Source organism: Bombus bifarius, unplaced genomic scaffold, assembly GCF_011952205.1.
Source record: "Bombus bifarius isolate JDL3187 unplaced genomic scaffold, Bbif_JDL3187 scf7180000008166, whole genome shotgun sequence".
Classification (NCBI taxonomy): Eukaryota; Metazoa; Arthropoda; class Insecta; order Hymenoptera; family Apidae; genus Bombus; species Bombus bifarius.
Window position 1 is genome coordinate 249801 of NW_022884488.1, and position 26093 is coordinate 275893.

Sequence of the window (26093 nt, forward strand, 5' to 3'; positions counted from 1 at the left end):
AGCCTCGAGTCGCGATAGTCTTGAAATTTCGTGTCTCTCAAGGCGAAGGAGTAGAAAACATCAGACACTACTTACGAGGCTAAGAATAAGACGTACAAGTATCGCTCTTGTTCATTTAATTATAAAAGGAGAACTGATGGAATGTAATGCTGTTAAGAACAATCCTAAATAAAACAAGAATAATTAAAATCCTTTTATAGCTCTTATAAAATTCAAACTTAATAATTACATTTTTGGTAAGCAGGTTATTTTCGTTCGGAGTTATTTCATATTAAAATTCTCCTTCCTATTCACAAATTTACATTCAAATCAGAAATTCAACAAAAATGTACTTATCAGATTTTCCTTCTGTTATCTTCATATGTTACCACATAATAATAATAATATTATACTATATAACTATAAAACGTGAGTATCGATGTTTCTTCTCAAACGTGCTCCAAGAATTAAATATTCAACGGGACACTTGCTCTTATCAGTGTATGAAGTAAAGAAGTTTTACCTCCCAAATGGAAATTATTACGAGGAGGAAAAAATGGGAACGTTTTCCTTACGGTCCTTTTAAAATTCACGGAGAAGCTTTTCCCAGAGATCTTGTTTCTTGATATCTGTCTATGTACCGGAGGAAGATTTCGTCGGAAAGTAAATTCGACAGTGGTGGACGTGGTTGTAGAGGGCTAGGCAGAAGTCGAAGATAAAAGCGAACTTTGAAGTTTCGAAGGTAAACGAGAGTTTTAAAGACGATTTACGTGACGAAAACCGACGGCACATGAAAGTTTATCGTTTCGCCGCCAGCTTCTCGGGAAAATTCGCCATCGAACCGACGGGAACTTCCGCGGCCACTTAAAAATCAAGACGTCTTTCTCTTTTATACTTGCTCTTGCACTTAATGGGAACTTTCGCGACAGTTCGAATTATCGGTACGTTGCAGTGTTCTTGTTATGAAACAATATTTCCTTAGTATGCTTGGGCGAGTTGATTCGATTTTAAGACATTGCCAACTTCATAAGCTTATTAAAAGTGTTCGAACACTTGTGGGAACTTATTCTGAATGTATGCATACTGTATGTGTTATGCAGAATATTGTTTATGATATAGTACACAATACAATTATCGAAGTCTGAAACAAACCCAAAAACGTACATAGAAGCTGTGAGATATTTTTTGCAAACATAACCGTCACAAGAATGAGAAAATTATTTATTGATAATAAATCTTGATATTTAATGGTAGTTCCCCTTAGTATTAATTATATATTTAAGCCAACTATTCATACTGCATATTACTTTTTTATTACGTGTATGCTTGTGATAAACGTCTCATATCTTGTGTATATTAGATGTAGAAATGACTTCTTTCAGACAATAAAAACTTCCATTATACGCAAAAATCGAAAAGAATTTGTTTGTACATGTAATAAATTTCCTTCAGATTTTATCATTATAATCGTGATAGTATCCATACAGAAAACAAAGATTAATTTAAAAAATGCTTTATTTACTTATTCTTAATTTTGTACTATCTAATCTGGATGATTTTTCGCTCGAAGAATTTACTAAAGCTGAGTATATTAGAATTTACGAGCGGATATACTTCTCATGACTTATGACGCGCAACCACGTCTGACCATAAACGCATTACTTCCACTTGCGCTCTGTTCTACTCGCTTTAACATTTTACTACGTTGCTTGTTTCATGCTCGTGTAAATTCGTATACGTGTGTTATCTCTGGTTCATTATTTTATATTTACGTCGTTTTAAATTGTAACAACTGAACTGTCGTTTATTTAACGTTATTCTTTGTTCTGCATTTTCATTAAATGTCTGGTTTACTTTTAAGCTTATCGTTCACGTTATATAAAATTCTCTTATTCCAAATTCGTTCTTTATACACTTCTGTATATCCTTTCTACTAAGGAGAAGTTTAAAAGTCTCGTCTAAAAAACTAGTCTAGTCTAAAAGATAGTTAGAATCATATTTAATTTTTCAACATTACGATAATAATTAAATTGCGGAATTTGATGCGGTTGTAGAATATGTAAAGGCGCAAAAATTCATAGAATAGACACGGTATCCAAACTAGAATCATTATAATATTTAGTAGAATTTCAATTTAATTATGTTCATAAAACTATAACCATCTGCGATATAATAATACTGAATTTCATATTTCCTCATAAGAACATATGAAAGAAATAAAAAGAGCGAAGGAAGGAATTAAAACGAAGAATTAAATGGCCAGGAAAATTTCATTTTCTTTCACTTTTATCGCAGGATACGTTCTACTAGTGACGCTATTTAATATTCAACGCGTTTAATCGGAATTAAACATCCTTACGGAGAAGTATTCTATATAAATAACATATAATGTTGCTTAAAAATTCATTATTATTTTTATCATCGATGTTCGCCTAAGGAATAACGAACGTCATAAGCGAACGATGCAATCATTTTCGATCGTGTCACATCGATATCGTCGTTGGAATTTAATAGCACGTCATAAAAAAAGAAGGGTAACGAGCATCACGATATTAAATTGGCTGAAAGTTTTCTGATAATAGTAAAAAATCGTAATTTCACCGCGGGTATAATATCGATGCGACGTCGTTTCATATAACGTCGAGTTATTCGTTGCTCGGCCATTCAACCCTTCCCGCCCTATTTCTTTTTCCCAGTAGTTATTATTTTAATCGTAGCACGATCAACCTGATAATCTGAAAACCGATAATCGGTATGAAAGTAATGGACGTTGGTCGTATTACTTTCACTTCATTCATCGATCCTTTCATTCGAAATGTTATGAATGAATCATATGCAATTGAAAGGATCAGTAGAAAAGCGATATAAAATACATTTGAATTTTCTAATAGAAGTTTTCTAGTGGAAAGTTTGGTAGAGTTTAGTCAGTACGATATTATCTGAAATTTTCCATAACAAAGTTTCTCCAAACAATCCAGCGTTTCTATGTTATGTGAGGTAGGAAAATCGTAAAACATATTTTTCTGGTATATTTCTGCTTTCAAAGGAAAATGATGTAAATTAGTTGGCACATGGACTATGGCGTTCTAGCCATTAATTATTTTGTTCCACATTTATGAGGAAGTTATTTTTTACTTTTAGTATTTGCGATTTTATTCAGGTCAGCCTTTCAGCTTGTAGAACATGTCTCGCGATACACGCCACTTCCTGTTAACGAGCTGTCGTAACTCAGAGTATTATTAGAATCATCTTGTTTTATGTTTCGCGAAACACGCGTGATTACGCGCTCGATTTTCTACAGTTTCCCTTTTATCGTTCAGTGATTACGTAATGGAAAAAGTTCTTTCGACTATTTCGCATAGAAATTAATGAAAAATCAGCGCATGCAACGAAAATGTTGGGCTACCTAAATATACAAGCGATGAGAAGAGTACCGTTCCAAAATTGTATACGAAACACGTTGGAAATAATTAATGAACGTAATAAAATTGACGCACGCATATGTGATAAAGCAATGAATAGAGAATAATTAATGATACTGCTAAAATTCAGAAATCCCGATTTTATGAATATTTCGGTGGAAATATTAAATTTTTCATTACTTTATTATAAACGCCATGAAAATAAAATAACTTGTACTTTCTGTTCTATTTCTGTAATTGCTTTCAAAAGTAATTAAATATATACTTATCGTACGTATTTTAATTTCTTTTTAGCTCTACTAAATAAATGAAATTTTTAAGAAAACGCGAATTGTATCGCATGACCTGGAAACTTAGAAATTCTGCGCAATATCTCTCTATAAATTTTCTACTTCTCATCCGTCATATTTAACACCTACTCCTTATAATCTAATCTCTCCCATTTATGGAAGGCTTATTGACGATGATGTATTTTGTGGATCGTTGAAAACAATTAGCTCAACACTTTCAAACAATTTATGGCAGGTATTTATTGTTAGACCGCGTGTGCAATTGAGCAATAACAAGATTAGTAAATTGGAAAATAAATTACTAGCGATTCTTTCTTTTGTTTTATCATCAATAACATACTAATGATCGCGATAGTCATGTCTCGTTGCAGTGTTAATAAAATTTCAAAAATCCATAAAACTTTTCTATTATAAAAGTTAAAATATTTTCGTGAGTCGCTGCGCGTTACATTTATCGCACAAGATGCAATGTAGTACTTAAGGAGCTATTTTATATTCTACTGTTAATCTACTGATAATACATCACATACAGCGACACAGTGTTTTCAGTATGGTGGCGTTGCCTCTGAGTCAAGTAGCTAAAGGATCAGCCTGTGGCTTCTAATAAATTTTAAAGGAACGTTTAGATTAAAGGAGCAAAATATAGAACGAAAGCATCTATTCGTTCGGTGTAGACGGTCATCGAGCAATTTGTTCATAAATTCATTTACAATAATCGAATGTGCATTTTTAGAACATTCGGATGTCCGATTTCCCATTCGATGAGCAGTCGTCAAATGGCAAACGAATGTTCTTCGTTTCTTTCATTCTTCTAAATTATTTTACTACATTTTATTATCATTTATCCGTTTGGTCTAAATGCAGCATAAAAATACCGGAAAAAGTTGGAATTGCGCGGTGATACAGAATATCTGTACTCACACTCAGTGTCGAACAAGATCAGTCTCCTGGCTACCACCCTGGCTTCCAGGGTGTTCGGCCTACTCGGCTTTTGCTGGTTCCCCGAATTCGGGGGTGCCACCGAGATCGGCACGGTCGTAGCCGTGCCCTGATTCGCTTGCGGCTCACCGCTCGGCGATACCGCGCCATTTGCACTCTGTTCAGTCTTTTCCTTCTTCGGCTCTGCAACAGAAAAAAAAATTCCAGACCGGTCAGAGCGGGACCAGAGACAATGGTCGGGGATCGCGCGAGCGGTTTTGCCTTTTATCTATTTTATCGATTCTATATCTCGTGCACCTTCTACCTTTTAATCCAGAATTCTTTCTTTCGTTAATGCAGTATCTGGTTTTCAAGCGAATCGTTGGTCTTTCAACAGTCTTAAACTTTCGAAAGTTCTAGATCGTACCTTTCGTTCCGTTTGTTGTACTTTTGTTTCTTTTCTTTAACTTCTTCAAGCGTTCGTTTGTTTCTTTTTGAAGGAATTCTAGGTTGCATTGCGGGTTGTAATATCTTTGGAATATGAAATTGTACTTTCTAACAAATATTTGAACTTGGCCATTTGTGACGAATATCTGTATTCATTTTGGTTATTGATAATAGAGGAAAAATTCTTTTGAAGAAAATTCGCCCCCTTAGCTCTTAACTGTTCCAATTCCACTTTTAGAAACAGTGTAATTGATCAATCCACGTATGTCTCATTAATAGAAAGAAGACACATTTATGATAATATGACAAAAATGCTACTCAGAGAGAAACAAATATTCAGTCCTTTCAAGTCCTAACACGATCATATTACACTTCATTTAAACTCAGTTTTCTTAGTTTACAAACTGGTGGACAAAGAACAGTTGTAAAATAGGGTGGCGAATTGTATTGAAATATAGAGATTTACGTATTAAGTGAACAAATGAACATTTTGCTTTTAAAGAGCCACGTAAAAACACATTTCGTTATCAACATTAAAATTAATATCATAAGGTAAATTATTTTAAAAAAACGTTAATTGTAAGTAAACTAAAAAGCACTGAGTATTTCGCTTTGACGCGTTTCACAGATGGAAACGGGTGTTTTTATCGGCGAAAGAAACGGCCGGAGATGGCTCGGCATTAAATCGTCGAAACTCGGGGCGACTTCGTTTCCTGGCATTGCGTCGTTCTTCTTCATTATTTCGTACGTTCTTCGTTTTACTGCGCTTTCCACGAGACACGTTTGGCTAACTCGGGAAATATCGTTGCGAGTGCGCCTCAAAATTGCCATTTCCACCTTTTACTCTCCAACTCGTGCCATACACACTGGGATAATAAGCTCGCGCGTTTAGGATTCACGCGTAAACTACCCTCTGCGTCACGTTCGTGACTATAACCAGCTTTATGAGCCACGGAAAAAATTGGTAACCCGTCGCGTTCATGCGAATTAGGCTATAGCTGTTACCTTGTCCGGTAAAATACTGCACGCCTCCTCTTTTTCTTCATTTGCATCTCTTCTTTTTTTTTTTTTTTTTTCGAAGATATCTTCGTGATATCTACGTGATTAGAGGAACGAGCTTTCCTACTTTTACAACGAGTTTTATGACAAGTTTGTAATTAAAATTTGTTTGTAGGAATTTTCTAAACGAATAATAAATCACGACAGAAAAAAATAAATGGAAATTTATTCACCACTAACGAATCAGTTTTTATAGAGGTAACGATTGGTTCGTTCGATTTTTCGATCGTTTGCGACAGATAATTAGGGCAATTGATGAGATTACCTATTCGTGATTTTTAATTCATTTGAGGAGGATGGTTCTAATGGAAATTTGTGACACGTATTGAATAAATGAATACCGATAGGAGGTAACAGATGGAAATACGATTAGTATTACTATCCGTTTTATTCGAATAATTTTAGTTCAAGTGATAATATATGCAAAAAACAATAGAAGTTGTTATTTTAATTTCTCAAGTGGTAAAAATCGATATATTCTAACGTTTAACGTTAGTTTCAGAGTGAACGTATAGATAAACGTTGTTGTCGATGCATCGTGCATCACGCTTCAAATATGTACATAAAGCGGAAAATATTTACAGTGGTAAACAAAGGATTGAAGATAGAAATAAATCGGAGGATTGCCAGATGTTGATTCAGATCGTTGACCAGTGGCTTCGCGTCGTGATTCTCTTTTTATCTCATCCTTTCGCGTAGAAATCGCGAAACTTTATTTCGAACCGGACGTCATCGGTGACTAAACTGCAGATTTCTTGCAGATCTTCATCTCGAAAATATACGAATCTCGGTCATATCGTTTTAAACGTTTCATTTTTAATAGTCGCCTGTAAAAAATCGTACGGACCAAGGAGAACTTACATATTTTAAATTTAATATTTTTATCTTACTATGCATTCTGAAAGTAACAGTTACCAATTTTACAAATTACATCAACTGAGTAATTCTTTAACTAACGTCCAGATTCGTCAGTCAATACCATCGATCATTTATTTTAACGACTATTTGTCAAACAGCTCTCGATTCATCGTCCTAATTAAGGATGTCGACCAAAATGTAGCTTTTGACAATTCAGCGTAACTCTATCGCATACCAAATCCTCGATTCCACAAAGCCGAAAATTGAAATCGATGCGAAACAACGCGCGGAAAAGAATTTCACGACTTCTATTTTACTCTTCGAAATCCCATCAAACGTTTCGTATAAATTCCACACACGATCCCCTCAATTTCCACGTACAAACATCGACAAACAACGAGGATCACGTGTCAATATTCTCCTCGATCGTTTGTCACCGCAACGGTTATTCGTCAAAAAGTCCGCAAGAACGTTTGAGATCGCGTGTAACTGATGCACAAAATAGCATTGGTGGAAGGAAAAAGAGACAAGATCGGAAAAAATTCGATGGCCGAGCAGTGTCGAGATCGTAATTAAAGGCTACAAAGCGTCAATGCAGAATAGCACGTGGATCGCAGCCGAGGATGAAATCATCTCGATTCGGCAGTGACAGATCACCGTGTGAAACGAGATTTTCGTCAGCTTTGGCCTTCTCCGCTGTCGGATTTTCCTCGCGGAGTTCCGCGATGCTTTGGAACTGTGCCAATGGAACTTCGAAAGAGGATCGTCGACGACGGCGACTCAACTAATAACGCCAACAACATGTAACGAATTAACGTGGAACGAAGGTCGACGGATATGAGAAAAGGAAATTTGACTAGATTAGAGGAAATGTAACGTTGCGACGAATGATATGCGGAAGAATATATTTTAATGGATTTTCTGGTTTTAGTTTTCATTTTTGGATTTCTCTTTTTCTATTGGGGAATGATATTGAAGGTACAAACAAAGAAAGGGTATCTTTGAAGGTCATACCTTCAAAGGAAGGCCAATTTAGTCCTTAGATAGTAAAACAGCCTTAATATTATATATTTTACATACACAATTAATGATGAATAGTTACACCTTCAGTCGAGCATAAATAATGTCAGCAAAAATAAATAACATTACCTTCGCGATATTATCAATTCTGTAACCTTGAACTACAGATCACGCATGCTAGGAAGTTGGATTGAATTTTTATCTCATTGGCACAATCAGATGACGAATTTTATAAGCTTTAGAATGTAAGTGTCCTCAACTACAGAAAGCTTACCAAATCAATATACATCGTTATTTAAAGTATATGAAATTAATTTTTATATATGTAATATTTAATAAATAAAATCATTGAATAATTTGAAAAACTACATATCTATACAACGGGGAAAATATCAAACTTTCCAGTTAGGGGCTAAACAAGTATTTTTTCTGAAATTATCTGAAATCAAGCGGCTCAAAAATGCTTGACTTTACTACTGAAATCCAAACCTCGTGAGGATTCTCGCTTTTTCAAAGTCCACCCATATTTTCATCTTTACTTTACTATAACACTCATTTTCCATACAATTTCATAAAAAATGACTACAAACCCAAGCAAATCAAGCCATAATCACGATCAATTTATATTCTCAGTTATTTCTTTTAAACGCAATCAAATCTTCGTAACGAGGATTCAAATTAACGAGATTAAATATTTCTTTCGCGATCGCAATTCAATCGATAAGCACAAACACGAACCTGACAATTCTTTTCACACGCGATTGTCGTTCCGCATACCCAGCACGTTCAGAGCAGACTGTTAGAAACTAGAAACCTCCCGCAGCTCGAAATAGATTAGAAACGTCGGGCGGATTGCGCGACCATCGCGACCTTCTCGACGTGCGTGTCTCGTTACCCCAGATTCCTCATAGTCGCGAGCTGTCGCGAAGACAATCGAGTTTATTGGGCTCATTGTCTGGGATTTAGTCGAAGGATAACAGTGCTCGTGATTACGCTGTGATTTCAAAACACGATCTCAATATTCTCCAAATTTTCGTAATTTTCTAATAAAATTCTCTCTTGTATAATAATTAAGTAATAAATCAAATTAGGAAATTGATAACTTACAAATTATACATCATAAACTTCTCTTTTATAATTTTACAATTTTAGGATACAGTTAGGATAATAAGCTAATTAATGAATTTATGAAATTTAGAAAAACTTACAGAACTTAACTTTCTTTATTATCAAATTTGCTTTATTACCAAATAATTATAAAATTGATTCCATCGTGCTAAATAGCTTTGGAAATAAATTAAATCGATCGATTTATACGCGAAGGAAATTTATAAACTTGCTATGTTTTAGAGGCTCGTGTATATTTGGTCAATTGTATTATTTGAACGCCGTTTGGGAAATTCGCGAAAATATCGAGAAATTCGCGGTTTTGTTGGTTTATTTTAAATTAAATATCGGTATATTAATGTTTATTTTGATTTAAGATATGGACATGTTTCCTTAAAGCAAATTTACCGATAGGTGATTAGTATGATAAATATCCAATGATCCAATACTTCGTAAAGTTGCATCGTTCAAAATAGTAGAGTACTTTTATTCCAGAAAAATGTAATCAAAAGTATTTCGTTATGTATTGATTTTCGTGACCAAAGAAGATATGATCAATATGAAAATTTTAAGAATCGTAGTATATTGCATGCATCGAACGATAGTTTTTGTTGCGTTTTTTAACTTCATCAGTCAGTGTTAATCGTACGAGTGATTCTTTCACATAAATGAAGAAGAAATCAAAGACATATATCTTCGTAGACATAAATGTACAATACGAGTATTAAACATGCTTATCTTATATTTTAAAATATATACGTTTCTCTTGTTGAGAAATTATAAAATAGAATCAAAACGTTCAGTTTATCTATAGACATTAAGTTAATGTTTCCTATAATTCGTCATATTTACACCAGTGTACATTCGATTTTATTTTTATACATAGCTCCATCTACGGGACGTGTAGCGCCAAGTTATTCAGACTTATGTAAGCAATCGTGGTTAAAATATACAATAAAGCAGCGACTAATATGATTTCTAAATTTTTGAGCTTAAGGTATGAGTTTAAGATATACATTATATGTTTATTATACATTTACAATAGTACATTACATTTTTCATTTTATAAACATTCTCCATCTCTTTCGTGTCCTTTTTTTTATATTTAATTTTCCTCAGTATTGGATTGTACTGAAATTGCTGTACTTGACATCATCATCGTTTAAAATATCTCCTCTGTTCCTGACAATGCAATCTAATTTTCGAGGAAGTTCTCAAGCTACCATTAACCTTTTCTTCGAGAAACTCTATTGTTTAAATTATTATTTGTCTTTTTATACACTTGAAAACTTTTACATGTTCCTAGTTTTTAATATTTTTAATACCAACATTATTAATTTGATATTTAATATTTTTTCTCTTTTAAGAACAGACTTTTAAAATAATTTTCACAATTTCTTATGTACTTCTTAATATTTCTCAATATTTTCGCACATCTTTTACCAATTCTTTACCATTTTAATATTCAATGCATTTCTTCGAAAAAAGGGCGAAAATTGTTAAAAAAATTTCCTATTTTTAAACATTCCATCAATAATAATACACGCTTTGTAAAAACATTTGTCGAACGATTTTCCTTGTTTTAGAAACAGTTGGTGATTTATTGATCCGAGTTCAATGTCTCGAAGAAACGAGATTGGAATTAGAACGATACGAACGATTTACTCACTGGCAATTATATGTAAATTTGTCGTGTCCAAGAAGAGGCACGACCGAAATAATTCACGAACTGTAGCAGAACGGACGCAACAACTTTCTTGCTGGCTTAAGTCGGGCTAACTTTGAGTCATGTTGCTCGAAATTCCATCGGAGTTTTCTATGCCAAGTGCAGCAGCCTATACGAACACGTATGCGTTGTCATATATTCATTTTTTCGTTTCAAATGACACTGTCAAAAATATATCTACGTGAAATAGTTGTATGTTCTTTTTAGATAAATATCGTCAGAAAAAATAACGTCTGATGCATAAACCTGAAAGAATCTCAGTAATGATTTGTTAAAAATTTTACTAATAAACCAAAAATTACAATTTAGCTACAAGGTTATTCTCCTCGATTCATCAGACATATAAGTGGTAACTGGCAGTACAGGTCAGACATGTGATGAAACAATTTTATTACGAAGTTGATTACCATACTGCGGATGCAAATTGATATTTTTATAAATAAAACTACAGAAATAAAAGCTAAATAATGGTTTGTTTTACCTTCCAAAACTTATACAACGTATATCATATCATCATATTTAGGACGTTTTACGTATTTCTGCACGTTTGGCTTATTCTCTAAATTTTCGTACCTTCAAATTTCTTATGGATCCATAAAAACTCGTAGTCCAGTGATTACTATAGTTAGTATTATAATATGAAGAAAGAGAAAAAGCGGGAAAGGACTCATTTGTTCTATCGATATCTCCCCGATTTCGTTTTTCTCGTACACGTGAAGATGGTGTCGCGGAGAATTATGTCGTGGACACGATATGCGCGACGAAACGACGCATAATAAACGAGGCCGTTTAACACGGTGAACATACTGGTTCGTCGTGAATTATTTCTGCCCAGCACGCGGTTGTTGAAAACACAGGAAAAACAGGAGAAACCGGGTGTGAAAATTACGGACGACGCAAACTCTCCAGCCGCGAGTTCTATAAATAATTCGACGCATCTTCGTACCGCGAAAATTCCCGTTAATATTTCATCGTCCCTTGCGTGGGCCCTGGTTCTCGAAAGGTGGAACGTATTAAGCTTCCTGTTTGGAAAAGGGAACTTCCGTTTAATGCTTGTTCGAATTGTTCTTTATTTTATGAGCCACGGTATAAAGGAAAGTACGCGATATAGGGGAGGAAAAACGGTACTTCAGACTGTAACAATGGAGGACAAAACAAAGTTTCAAATTGATGCTTATGTCCTGTGTAAAATTGATTCTTATGTTTGAGTAGGTATTAGCAACTTTTATGCTTTACATTTTTCACGATTTTTTGTAACAGCCATCTATCTTGGATTTTACAGGGAGGATCTCTCTCTGCGTGCATGGAGACAAGAGACGATTATTTGTGGGGATAAAGCGAACCTGTGGAATGAGACTTTGTCAGAAACTGAGTTTCGAGTGATAAAATAGTATTACACGTTTTTAATTCATTTACGCACAATTTACATGACTTTAGTAGATTCAAAGGGATTTTTCTCATTGCATAGATGCAATTCAGTAATTTCAAACGCACAAATCAACCACCTTGTATGTTCGTGAAGCGATTCTCTATTGACGCAGATCCGGTGAAAACAGATCGCTTGTCGGAAGATTGCGTTCATCGCTTCGAAATTGTGATGACGTGCTTGTGGAACTATTCGTACGTCTTTCACCATTAAGATCATTACATCATCATCTGGAATCTCAGATACACATCACTATATGGTCTATTGAGATCACCGAGACTTTAAACTGCCGATTAAATAGATGAACTAAAAGTCGTCGTTTCCTACGGATTTCGTATTTTATATCTTTCTTTTTTCTTCTTGTGGACAAAATTAATGAAACTCAAGCTTGCAACAAGATACTCTATAACACACTAAATATTTATGAAATACATCTAAGATAAAAATAAATGAATATAAAGTAGTTAAAATGAAGTTAACCTTCAACTGGCGTGGTGTGCGTTAAATAGTTAAAAGAAAATAATATACGTAAAAAGTGAAAAAAAAAACATAAAATATTGAGCATCTTATTTAGAAAAAAACACGGAACATCTTCCAAAAAATATTGCACAAAAAATCTAATAAAGAAGAATATAATTATTAACACTTTCTTTTTAAATCGTGACAATTTTATTCAACATCTCCTTCCTCTCACAGCGAATGCTTCACAATTAATTTCAAGCTGTCGCGTCGAGGCTAACCAATTCACCCACCCTAATAGAATTTCCATTTTCCCCAAATTTACATCTGTTACACCATGGACCGTATCGTTGGGAATGAACCGAGGATCGCAGGGTCGGGAAGTCGGTGGAAACCGAGTGGCAAACGTGTCTGTCGCACGAAAACACGACAATGGGGGTGGAGCGTACGTATCGATCGTTACCTCTCGTCGTGAGTTCCATCAGAAACGATAATGCTAAACTGCAGATTCGCGTCGTTGGGTCGGCAACGCGTGCAATAAAGGCCAACGTTATCTGGCAGTAGCATTGTTTACGGTTCGCTCGAGTTTCGACTATGCTTCGCCGATTTTTCTCTCTTTCTCTTTCGTACCGCCGCTTTTCCTCCACTCTTTTATTTTCAACGACTCGAAACTCGCTCGAAACTGTCTGCTCGAAAAAAAAAAACTCGACAACCCGTCGGATAATTGCGTTCAGAAAACGGAACGAGTCCGTATTTGGCTTCCGGCCGATCTTATCGTTTCTGATATCCTCCTTCTGTCTTTTGTTACCGTCGCTTATTAGCCGGAGACTCGAATGAAAGCAGACGAAATTCAATTGGACGGTGTTTATCGCAAATAGTGGAAATTGAATTTTGTGGCTTGATACGTTTTAGGGATTACGTTGTGAATTATAACCGGGTTAATCGAGGAGTTTCGAAAGAAATGCAAGGATATTACGATTTATATAGGTAACATTGTTACTAAGAATGTGAGATGATATTAGATGTGAAATATAGACACGAGAAAATTATTCTGTAAGCAGAGAAGGAAATAAGTAAAAGAATACTGGCATGCTATTTTTCACGACCGATAAGCCTTACATCTGCATCACGAAACAATTATTTTCCAATAGCAATGCGTTGTCCATTGTTTCACAGTTTTTAAATCAGCGATATATCTTTTTACCATAATATACCATTTCGTTTAAAATTAACGAATCTTTTCGACGTCGATAATTTCGTATATTTTATTTAAGATAATACTGTATTTAATATGAAAGCATCCAATTTTAAAAAATTACTTCAATAGAATATGATAATGATTTCATCGATACATTTCTAATGAGTATTTCGTCGTACAATTAAGAAATATTTAATTCATATTCAATATCAACGTCAGTTGCAGAATTAATTTTACTTCGAAATAACATTTTTCTAAAAATTCCTATCTTATCCAGGAACCGCCAATAAACAAACGATGCAGCATGACATATGCACTCGCGTTCATCCACAACCGATGAAATTTTATTTTACGAGCGCATAACATGCAATTGTTCCTGTCAAATTACTCTTCAAACAGTTGGCGAAATGGTATTCTGCCGGGGAACAACAATTTTTCGAAATATCTCTGTCATTCAACACGCACGACCCACTTTCTCGCTCCACCACATGTTCATAAATATTCTTCTCAAGAACGAACGAAACAACGGATGAGAAAACAATAGAACCGGTTAACAGCGTTCCCTAGTTTAAACAAGAGAATGTAATCGGTTTTATATGTACATTTTCTTTTTTAACCACGAAATATAAAAACGTGTTGTTCATCGTGTTTCAAAATTCATTAAAAATCCATTTCGAACGGGTGTATAAAATAATACAGGCCAACACGAGTTCGCCTCGTGACGGAGAAAGATGTTTTTTCCTTCAAGCCGCACCGTTTTATGACTGTTATTGAAGCCCTGCTCCGTTTTCCGATACATCTTTCATTATATGTGCACGCTGCTTTCGTGTGTCATTGAAAATTGGGTGATCGATTCGTCGATTTTTACCGGAAAGAAAAAGACGAGGCAAAGTTCTGATAGGACGATATTTTGCGGAGCTCCTTCTCGATGAGAAAACATGTAAAGCAGTTGGTCGTTCTAAAATTTAGGATACAGATGAAAGTATTTGGTATTTTGAGGGTCTGAATATTTAGTTTATTTTATACATATGGAAAACCAGTACAAAAAGCCGTATAAAGTTCTGACCTTCTAAATTCTATAACGTTTTACCTCGTAAAACAAATTGTGTAATGAGAAATTGTACACATTAAATGTCCTCGTAATGAGCATAAAATAACAAAAGTACAATTCAACAGTTCAAACATAGTACTCAAATTTACACTAAAATAAAATCTCTGTTTTTTTTTCTCTAATTTTGGCTCATGAACTAAATCCTAAACTTTGTTCCAAACAGTATTAGAAAACAGTCAAAGTAGGCACCGCTAGTTTGTAGCTTCGTTAAATGTTTGAATAATATGTCAAGATATTGCTACAGTTGATATAATATTATATTAAACTCACAAAAGGGAGCAGAAAGTGAAGACGATACAAGTTGAAAGTACCCATACTGTCTTCAAAGTTGGCAGAGATATTCGGTCTGAGCCGAATGCAAGTAGCTAGTGAATTTGTCGCGACGTTCAAGTTCTGATAAGCTGCCATCCGTTTGGAACTTAATTCTCGCCCGCTCGTGTTCCGTTTCACCGCGAGTTTTAGTTATTGCTCGAATTAGTGGAGTGCGAACACCGGCGAAAGTTCCATAGAACAGTTCAATTTACTCTACCCGAGACCACACTATTCGTACACTTTCCTTGTTATACTTGTATCTTATTGCCGTGTCACTGCTCATATGATCTCTGTAATTTCCGATAGCGTGGTGTTAACTTTCTGCGAAAACGAATCTGGAGGAAAGTTCTCTCTCTCTCTCTCTCTCTCTCTTTCTCTGTCCCTCTGTGTTTAAAATCAGGAATTGCTTGTTGAGACTATCGCTTCTTTTCTTTTACCAGGGGTAAATTTTATAATAATGTAATATATAAGACGTAATTTATTGAATTTGACGACTAAATTATTTGTAAATTTTTCATCCCTTAATATACAATTTAATTGAGATTAGCTCGCCATTATACATAAGACGGTAAAGGTACGCTGTTTCGTTTCGGTTCCGATCAGATTTGTAAAGCAAGAATTAAACAAGACGTGAAGAAATGATACAAAAGAATGCCATGAAATTCGGTCTACGATAAATTCAATAGTACACCGGTATCAACTTTGGAATGATAAAGGAGGATAACAATACGAAATGCATAAGTATAAACGCGTAGCTTTATGTTTTTTTTTTTTATTTTTCTTAGAACCTTTTAATGAAGCATTTATCGACTTTTTGCCACATGATACAAAACTTAATCTTATCTTTCCCTATAAAACACATTAAATTACGGGACGCCCTGTATACTTTGTACAGAGTGATTATTGCCATTAGTTACATACAAATTTCAGATTAATCGTTTGTCGCTAAGAAATTAATTGCATAAAAAAATGCGTGATCTAATGATCTCAAGGGTAATATATCCTTTGTTTCTTTCCATCCTCTAACTTTAAAATTCTCAATATATCAGCTTCCTTTCACATCCAATCTTCTAACTTTTTGGACTGATTATCAGACTTCTATTCCTGCATCAGAGTTCAATGAAAACCATAAACGAGGAAGTTCAAGAAAAGAACGCAAAACATGGTAATCAATCAAACAGCGAAGTGTAAAAAAAGCAACACGGATCATTTGTTCTGGTTTCATCAACCGCGGAAACTCGGTGGAAGAAAGTTGAAGCAAAAAAGAAGGATATGACGTAAAACTCTGAAGGAAACGGCGAGAAGAACATCGAAGAATAATCAAGGATAGTGAGATAACGGGGTTCATTGTGTGATCCCCGTGGGATAATTCAACTTTCATCTCGGTTTCGCTGATACGACCGGGTGAAGGAAGCCGTAGGTGGCAAGTAATCTTCGAGACGAAGATCGCGGTTGAACGAAGCGGGTAATGCGGCGTTAAACGGTCGCGAGAATTCTTTGGAATATGTGCCAATAAAAATTTGTGGCGTCTCGAGCTCTTTCATCTTTCTTCACTTTCTTTTTGCGAAGAAACGTTTTGAAAGAGATAAGGATAATCTTTGAATATTTTGTGTGCTAGGGAATTACGTTGAGCGATAAATTATGTTAAAAATCATATACCAACAGATACTTCCTATAGATTAAAAGAGATTATAATCAATATAATTTATAAAACAGGACGCATAATGATAACGTACATCTGTCAAGAAATTAAAGAAGTTAAGTATGTTTGACTGGATACAGTTCGTTTCTACTTATATCGTATTCAATGTCTTCTTTCTAGCGTCTTAATCACACAGATCAATTATTATTCATACACGTATATAGCTGCCATAATATGGCATATACAAGTCACCACACTCTTGGATTGTAATTTAGAAATTAAAAGAATATTCGATCTTGCTTTGGTTAAACATTTTTCGAAATACAACGTTCGCGTAAAAGTAACTAATAAATAATTACTCAAATGTCAATCATCGACCATAAATGACGCAAAAGAATTCGTTATTTATCTTTGGTAAAACTACAAAGTTAAACGTAGTTAAAACGCGAGGAAGAAACAGAAAAATAAGCTTCATTTTCTTCACGTGTATGGAAAAATCGCAAGGTTTCGCATTTTCGATTCATCTATTCTTAATCTCTGGAATTTGTTTATTCAGCAGACGATGACGCACAACATTGATTCGACGAATTACTTAAATCGGCCCAGCGAAACCTCGCAAATATGTGGAGTCAGCGCGATCGATACAACATCAACAGAGAGGAGGAATTTCAGCTGGAAATTATCGTGTGCCATGAGCAACCCAATGCAACCGCAATGTTATCATTTCAAGAGGTTAGATGTCGTGATGCTATATGCCGTATGCCGCATCTTGTTTGCACCTTGGTCGATTTTACGTGATAAGAGCTTGTTACACGCCTTGAGATATCGCTACAGCAGCTTGAACGGAAAGCAACTGTACATGGAAACCTACCGTATGGAAAGTGGTGATAACCGTGTTACGATTGGAGGTAGCGGAAGTTTTAAATATCGAAGAGTATTTATATTTGATCGTGACAGTTGTGTGAAACGGGAATTGGAAAATTCGATTTTATATGGGATCTTTGGGTCTCCGAGTCTGAGTAGTTGAAATAGGAGCCTTAGATTTTTGTTTTCTTCTTTATCAAGTTCTGTATAGTTTCGAATTTTAAATAATTTAAACATTTTATTTTTAAGTATCCGATTATCCAAAAATTTAAACTTGCGAGTTGCTTTCGAATTTTTTAAATTTTTGACTTTCGACTCGTCGATCTTCGAATTTGTAAATTTCCAGATTCAAATATCGAAATCTTCAAATGCTTGAACTTCAAATTCTTACGCTCTTACAGAAATGGAATTCAGAAATTTCGTAATATTTCTTGTTACATGCTGGATGTAATGGTAACAGAAAACAATGATTTCTTAATACGAACTTTCCTCACTGTAAGCTACCTGATATAACCATTGCCTGGCTTCTTAAGCGCTTTATGTGTTCCATGTTATCGATCATCGACTCAATTACAGGTATATTTTGCAATGAAATACACCAAGTTCTTAACGCTACTAAATTACCACTTGAGAAAAATATTCTACACAAAGAAATATTCGATGTAATTAACTACAACTTAATCAAACTCAATTGTCACAAATATAATTGGTTGGCTAAAAAAATTAATAAAAAAAAAATCCAAATTAATCAAAATTATTTCTACTTTGAATCCATTCTAAGATGTAAAGCTATCTTCAAACAAAAGCTCTCGTTTTTCAGATGAAATATACGATGGCAGAAACGAGCTCACCAGCGTACTAATTACCAGCTGAAATATTAATATTTTTCCAGGTAACACCTGACGCGTATCGTGAATTTCAGCAATTATCTCATGGTATGATACGCTTGAATAGCCGAAACGCACGAACTATCCCTAGTTAATCGTCCGTAATTTATATTGGTCTTGGAATTTTCACGGTAGCCCGATATAGAATATCGTGTTAGATGGAACTATTTGACTCGGCAGTAGTATATGTCGCTCTGAGGTCAGACATGTCGTGATGCGGCTTCCACCTCGTCCTGATTAAACCAGACACCTCTACTTTCTGTCCCAGACGAAGCGAAACGTTTCAAACATCCCCGAAATTCTCAACTACGCTCATTGCCGCTGGACCGACTGTAATTAACGAAATTGCACGTGTCGGTCTGTGATGCGATTTCACTGTTCAACGAGTTCAGCGACTTTGAAATTTTGATGGGATTGAGATTTTGATGGGAGGAAGATTGCAATTTGAATATTTTAATATGCCAAAAGAGATAAGACATTATTGAGATAAGAGTTTATTCGAATAAATTAATGAAAAAATAAATTTTTACAAAATGAAGCAAAAAAAGAAAATAAATTGATAATCCATAATTCGCCCTTGAAATCTAATGTACCGCGAGCAAATAAATCGAAACACCGATTCGAATCTTTTAATAGCCCTAAGAGTTATCGCCTACAAGATCTATTTTACCACTTGTCAACAAAAGAAAGAGCTCCAGCTAAAGTGCAGGTTTTCTTTTTATCATCGGCATATTATTAATAAAAATAGTCGACCCTTTTATGATACAAAGTAGTACGAAAGGGCTTTGAGAAGGCTATAAAGAAACACGGCACACAATAAATGTTATATTTTAGTTTATACCATAAGAATTATTAAAATTTATTATGAATAAACATGTACATAGTATATTTTATATTACGAACATAAATTGTTTATTTTCTAAGTTTTTCCTGCTATTACTGCACTTTATCACATCCCGAAAGAAAATTGATTTTCACAATATCCGAACAGATATTAACTTAATTGTTACTATAAAGCATACATAAAATTGAAATGACGAGTTAACTCATTTTTCCCGATTAATCCCGTTCTGCGTACCAATTTCTATATTTTTTTCGTCTCTTTTTTTAGTTTTATAATTATAATTAAACTAAACTATAATTATAGCAGTTTGCGGACAAAAGAAAATTCATAAAATAAGAAGTATAAAAAACACCATAATTTCATAAAATGAGTCCATATACGTATATTATAAGAACAACAGATAAATATAACACGTACCACAGAATAGGTGACTGTTATCAATTCAGTACAAAAGTTTTTAGTACAGAAGTTACCGAGTTTCATAGTTTATCAATTTTGAACTTTCCTTTATCAGCTACCGTATCTTAAATCTAATCCGCCAAAATCTACTTTCCAAGTTCTACGACACGTACAAAGCGTGCACCCTAGAGGCACTCACGCACAACTGGCAAAACATTTCTCGTCCAATTATTAAGCTGGTTACTACAAAGCACCATCGATCCCGCGAACCGACTCAAAGGAAGAAAAAGTTGCTATTGTCGCGGGGCCAACGAACTCCGAGCGAATCTCGACAAAACCGACGACAAAACAGCGCGGAGAACAACGCGGAACGATTCAGAGGAACGTACTCTCCTCTGGCTGATAGTAGGTATTTTCGAACGGACGAAAGGGGAGTTGGTTGTATGCGTCAGAGCACGAGGTCGTCGACACCGGCGCGTTTTCCTCCTCCTGGCATCGATCGCGCTTCCTTTACTCGAAAAGGGGTGAGAAACGTCGGGTAACACAGCCAGAGGAATATAACGTTCTCTGTTCGGTCCCCTGCGTGCCACCTAATCTTTCACAGGCGAATTCCACCCTCTCGTTCATTCTAATTAATTATCCTGCCTCGTCTCGAACGTCTGACGGTGCGGTATTAGCGAACAAGAGGGATACACTGGGTGATTCGGAAATTCTGACCTGCTTGATGGATTTCTTGAATCTTCTCGGGATTTGGAAAGCCTTATTTTGGGACGGATAAAAAGGGATTTTTCTGATGGAGTTCTCTTGTCATTTATTCGTGACTAATAATAGAAGTATCAAAATGGTCTAAATGGAAAATTCATAATCTCGCATAGAAATGTAATAAATTATCTGATATCTTGGTAATATCTAAGAAGATATATAGAAATTATTTAAGAAAATATCGTCTTATTTCTTTTATAATATTTCTGATAATATATATAGTATGTGGATAATGTATAATCTCTATAAATTGAAATCGATGAGTAGAATTTTGGATTATGAAAATTAATGTTAATCAATTATAATTTTGTTCCTTAAGGTCTAAAGCTAAATTTCATATTTTGTATGAAGTTAATTCAATTTGAACTCGGTGTACAAATGAATGATAATTAATTTTAATTTCGTTCGTTTGATCACATAAAACGAGTAATATTATTGAAAAATGTGGTGACACAAGGCGACTGTTTTAATTTGTTTCTCTTTAAAAATATACATAAAATGATAGAAGTTTAATCTTCTCGTTACGCATAAATTCGGATAACTGTGAGAGTTTCAATTTAATCTAAAGTAGCTTTCCCCCTGACTCAGCCTGTAGTCTAGTCAATCATACTAATGAGGATTAACGAGGAGACTTAACAACGGTGTCGAATTAATGAGCAGACGAATACACTCGACAAATTAATCTGGCTTCGAATAATACCTTTAACTACAAAACAAGATGAAAATTGGGGAATTACCAAATCTTAAAATACATTGACTTTAGCGAAACTTTGGCAGAAATTACTGTTTGAAATTAATACCTCTTCTACAATGATTGTACATGTTTTTTAACTTTAGACTATGAATTTTATGAAACTTTTCTATAAGTATATTAATATTCATAACACAATCAGTATAAGTAAGTTTAAAATTTATGAAATTAATAGGTGTAATATTATAAATGTTAAAATATAACAATAATTATAATTTAGATTATAATATGATGTTTATAATATTATTAGCGTAATATAATATTGGTTTTCGAAAAATGTATAAAATTAATATAATAAATGTAATACTGTATCACACACACACTCAGTTAGAGATTTCTTATTTCTGTGTGTATTTGCTAATGAATTTCAGGATAATTGCGATAACATAAAATTAACGATATAACAAAAACGTAGGGTGAAATTGCGCACTTGAAATATGCTAGGTTCGCTTTCAAGCGCGGAATATTCGCGAAAAGCATTTAATTTTGTTAAGATGCAGATTCTTTGAAATCCGACATGTTGTTAAATTAAATAGGTTTCATCCTTGTCTATGGTATGCAGGCTAATGTGCACTTCACGCGTTAATTATAGGTGGGATACTTGTGTTTCGGATGGCATAGAACACGAAACCATTTCTGGTTTAATTGATTCTGATTGTATTTGCATTTTCTCATTTGCGTGTATTTACACTTGACTCAGTTGAACGAAATAATTGCGTAAACGCGCTTACTGTTTGTAAGAACATGTTGTACCAATTGTGTTTATAAATACCTGCGGAATTATAGGATCTTTTTACTAAATTCATAAGAGTAAGTTATAAAAATTCTTTAATTTTTTCTCTTGAACACATAAAAGTACGATTAACAAAACTAATAACTAATATAACTCTCAAAAATAAATTTAATCAATACCTGTAGAAACATCCTTTATCGTATAAAATGTTATGCTATACCCGAATCTCTCTGAGTATATAAAGAAAAAAAAAAAGAAAATCCTCCAAAGTATAAAAGTCCTGAATTTGAGTTCCAAACAAACTATATAATTATGTTAAAGCTATTCCTATAAATAATAACCAAAGAAATATCATCGATCATCTATTATATTATAATATCACAGAACTCCCGAACTACAAGCAACCTTCACACACGACACTTCTAAAAAATAATTCTACTTGAAATCTAGAGAAATTCTCAACCGTACAATAATACCATAAAATTGTAAATATCAAACATCTGTAAAAAATAATTTTCTAAAATCAGCCATCTCTAAAGAATAATTCTAAATAAAATCTAATAAAACACTCTGAACTTTAACACAATATCACGAAACTCTCGAATCCCTTTAGAATAGATAAAATTCCCAGAACTTTGAACGTTAGTTCCTTTAATCAAATCATATTTCATCGATTCGATTGTTGCGTTAATTCGTTAACTACAGAGTAAAAATCATCGGCCAATTTTCCAAGCGTAAACATTGCGAGGACGATGCGGAAGTTAAACAGAGCGAATCGTGTCCGAACTATCGTCCCTCATTCGATTCGGTATATTTATCATTCAGCGACGATTCCATAAACTAACCACAGCACACGGGGAGTAAAATGCAATTTATTACGAACGACCTTGCGTCCAGTGACAGCATTATTGCTACCACAACTACCGCGAACACGATCGTTGAAACAGGTGTGCTCGCACTTTACACGCGTGGTCCCGTGGAAAGTCGAGATACCGTGAAATTATGTTGACCGGGCAAGTCCATTATTTGCGGCCTGGTCACGAAGAAGAAATAGATTTCTAGATAGATTCCACAGGCAATGCTGCGCTTATTTCTCTCCGGTGAACGCCTCGATATACAATTCGATTAGCTTCTGATTGGCCGTCGCTACTGCACTGCGCATTTTGCTTCGATTACATCCTTTGCAGCTGGGCAATTTTTATATGGTCGATCAACAGTTGCAGAATAATTTTCTGGCGAAAGTTTGCGTAAATAAGGATTTTATTTTGAAAATAGAACTTACGTAAATAAGAAATAAGAAATTTTTATATATTAATCAACAGGGAATTTAAATAAGCCAAAATGTATAGAACGTTAAATAAATTTCTTGCATTATAATATTTAATGCATTACTTATTTAATAAAATAAAATTTTGTAATACTGAATTATATTTCATTCTTTAATTCTCCTTTACTTTAATTACGCTCATTTCTATTTCTATTCTCTGACTACTTTCATAAAAATGTGATATTATTCATATAGTAAGCATCGTCTCTTTTTACTTCTATCAGTGAAAGCAGTACAAGAAACGACTTTCTGCTCATTTCCCTTTTTATTCTCTAATTATATTCATAGAAGTATGAAATTGTTTAAACAGTAAGTTCCATACCTTGTTATCGTTATTAGTGAAAGCAGTGCAAGAAATAATTTTCATAAGAATACGCGCATAATTATTAGATTAACTCGTAATAGAGATATTTCTCGAAATATTCCTTCACTTAAGGCAATAATAGGTGTCTACGTTTCTCATTTTTGAGAGTTGATAAAAGGAACTATTTTTCGAATAAAATAGTTTAACAGAGGATGAAAAATGGATCGTGTAAAAGGATATTATACCGTTGCAGACATCAGCCTGACAGTTGTTGAGTCCTTTACACTAATAAAATTCCTTTCAGCATAAAGCGAGCTAGATAAGGTCATAAATCACTTTCCAAATTGTCAAGTCTACCTTATCCTTCACGTTACTACATCTATATCCCCTTCTTAAAAAAGCAGACATAATCCTATAACAAACTAATCACAGAACTTCCATTACAATGAATAATATTAAAGATGCTTTTTTCCCAAATTTAGTATGAGAATTCGAGAAATATATAATCAAACGAGAGATGTATTAAAAAATAGTAGAAAATCCAACTTTGTTAAAATGGGTGAAAAAGAGAATTAACAGTAAATTTTAATAATGAACTATTACAAGCAAATATCGATATGGATTCGATAGCAAAGAGATACAGCTGATTTTGAGTAAGGCTTGAAAAAGAGCGGACTAAATAAAAATGGAAGTAGAGAAAATATCAGATAGAAGTGGAGAAAATATAAAGGAAACTTGAGAGAAAATAGAATCCGTTCGCACGAGCTTGGACATCACACGTATATTTCCTAAGCTTCTACAGGACGATGTAAAAATCCTCTAAGATAGAGAGGCAAGAAAACAGGAAACCAAGACTGTCTGAAGAAATCTGACAAGAGAAATACATTTTTTAAGGAAGAAAGATGTTTCTTCCACCGTATTTTTATAAAATGATTTCTATAAATCTTTGATTTTTAACAAGATGATCCGACTTGATGTAATATTTATAATAACAGAGTGATAATTGAATGAAGTAAAATTTCAAAAGACACGAACATATGAATATCTAATTTCAGATATTATGATGAGAAATGAAAGAGCATACTGACCATCATGCCTACTGCAATTAAAGCATAATTCCATATAAAAATTCCACCACAATATAAAGCAAAAACGAAGCATAAAATAATCAATTTATCCCAATCCGCTGCAATGATAATCAAACGGAAAACATTCGATACCTACGTTTGCTTCTCATTACTCTAAAATAAAAAAGAACGAGAGGGAGAATAAAAAAAGAAAGAAAGAAACGGACAAATCGAACGGCGAGTTACATCGCGTCCCTGTTTTCTATTCCCGCAATGAAAACCGATCGACCGGGCTGACCGGTAGGAGAAGCGACCTCCAGATAAAACCAAGAACGTGTGGTATGTGAACACACGTACCAGATAGGAAAATAGGTCAATAGCGGCGAGAAGAGTTCCGTTTCTCGCAAAATCTGCACGGTGAACTCGTAAAAAACAACCACCAGCCGATCAGACCGAGCTTTTCGGCCTCTGTCTTTTCCCGAGCTTAACGTCTGATTAATGGCCCGTGGGTTTTTTCCCGATCCCCTCGTAATCGTGTCCCCTCTCCTCTCCTTTGGGAGAGACACTAGGCTCCTTGGATTACGAGAAACGAGTGAAAGGACGCGTTTGTACAGCAGTTTACGAGCGGGTTTCGTCGAATCTTTTCCAAACACACGAAGAACACATCAACGATAGATGGTGAACAGGGGTGAAAGTTTATTTCTGAAGGGTTCCGCTTAGTTTTTTACTTTTGGAGAAATCGAAGGATTGTGACTGAGCTATTGCTTTGGGTTCTACTTAGGTAGTTGTTGGAAGAGAGTCGATACTCGGGAATGATTCGGTGAAATATTGCTGGGTAAACTTGCTGGTGATTGCTTTGATCAACGTAAAATATTTCTTGTTGATGGATTCGTAAAGCTATTAAGCTTGTAAATGGACACATATACAGAATAATTTTAATTTCAAAGATGGTATTACCTATATGTTTTATTCTTTATATTATAATTTAATATTAGTAGCAATCTCTTTGGATTTTACTCTTATAAGGAAAAATGGAAAACCAATTTGACCAGATCTTTAATTAAAGCCTTCCAAGTAAAATAATAGATAGACGAAAAGTATTGTTGAGTTAAGAATGATTAAATTTATGATTTTACGATTTCAGAATGTATAAATTATGAATAAATAAACGTATAATCATG

General features: G+C 34.3%; 1 protein-coding gene across 11 annotated transcripts in view; it reads right to left on the reverse strand.

The window, feature by feature from the left end:
- The window catches only part of LOC117209248 (phosphatase and actin regulator 4B), a 385949-nt gene that overhangs the window by 23451 nt on the left and 336405 nt on the right, over window positions 1-26093 (reverse strand). For 10 of the 11 annotated variants that reach the window (XM_033451026.1, XM_033451025.1, XM_033451030.1 and 7 more), the window contains one exon: window positions 4613-4813. The exons of the other annotated variant lie outside the window; for it this stretch is intronic. In XM_033451026.1, coding sequence (XP_033306917.1) covers window positions 4613-4813 — 201 coding nt within the window. The remainder of the gene's footprint in view (window positions 1-4612; window positions 4814-26093) is intronic. 11 annotated transcript variants of the gene reach the window in all.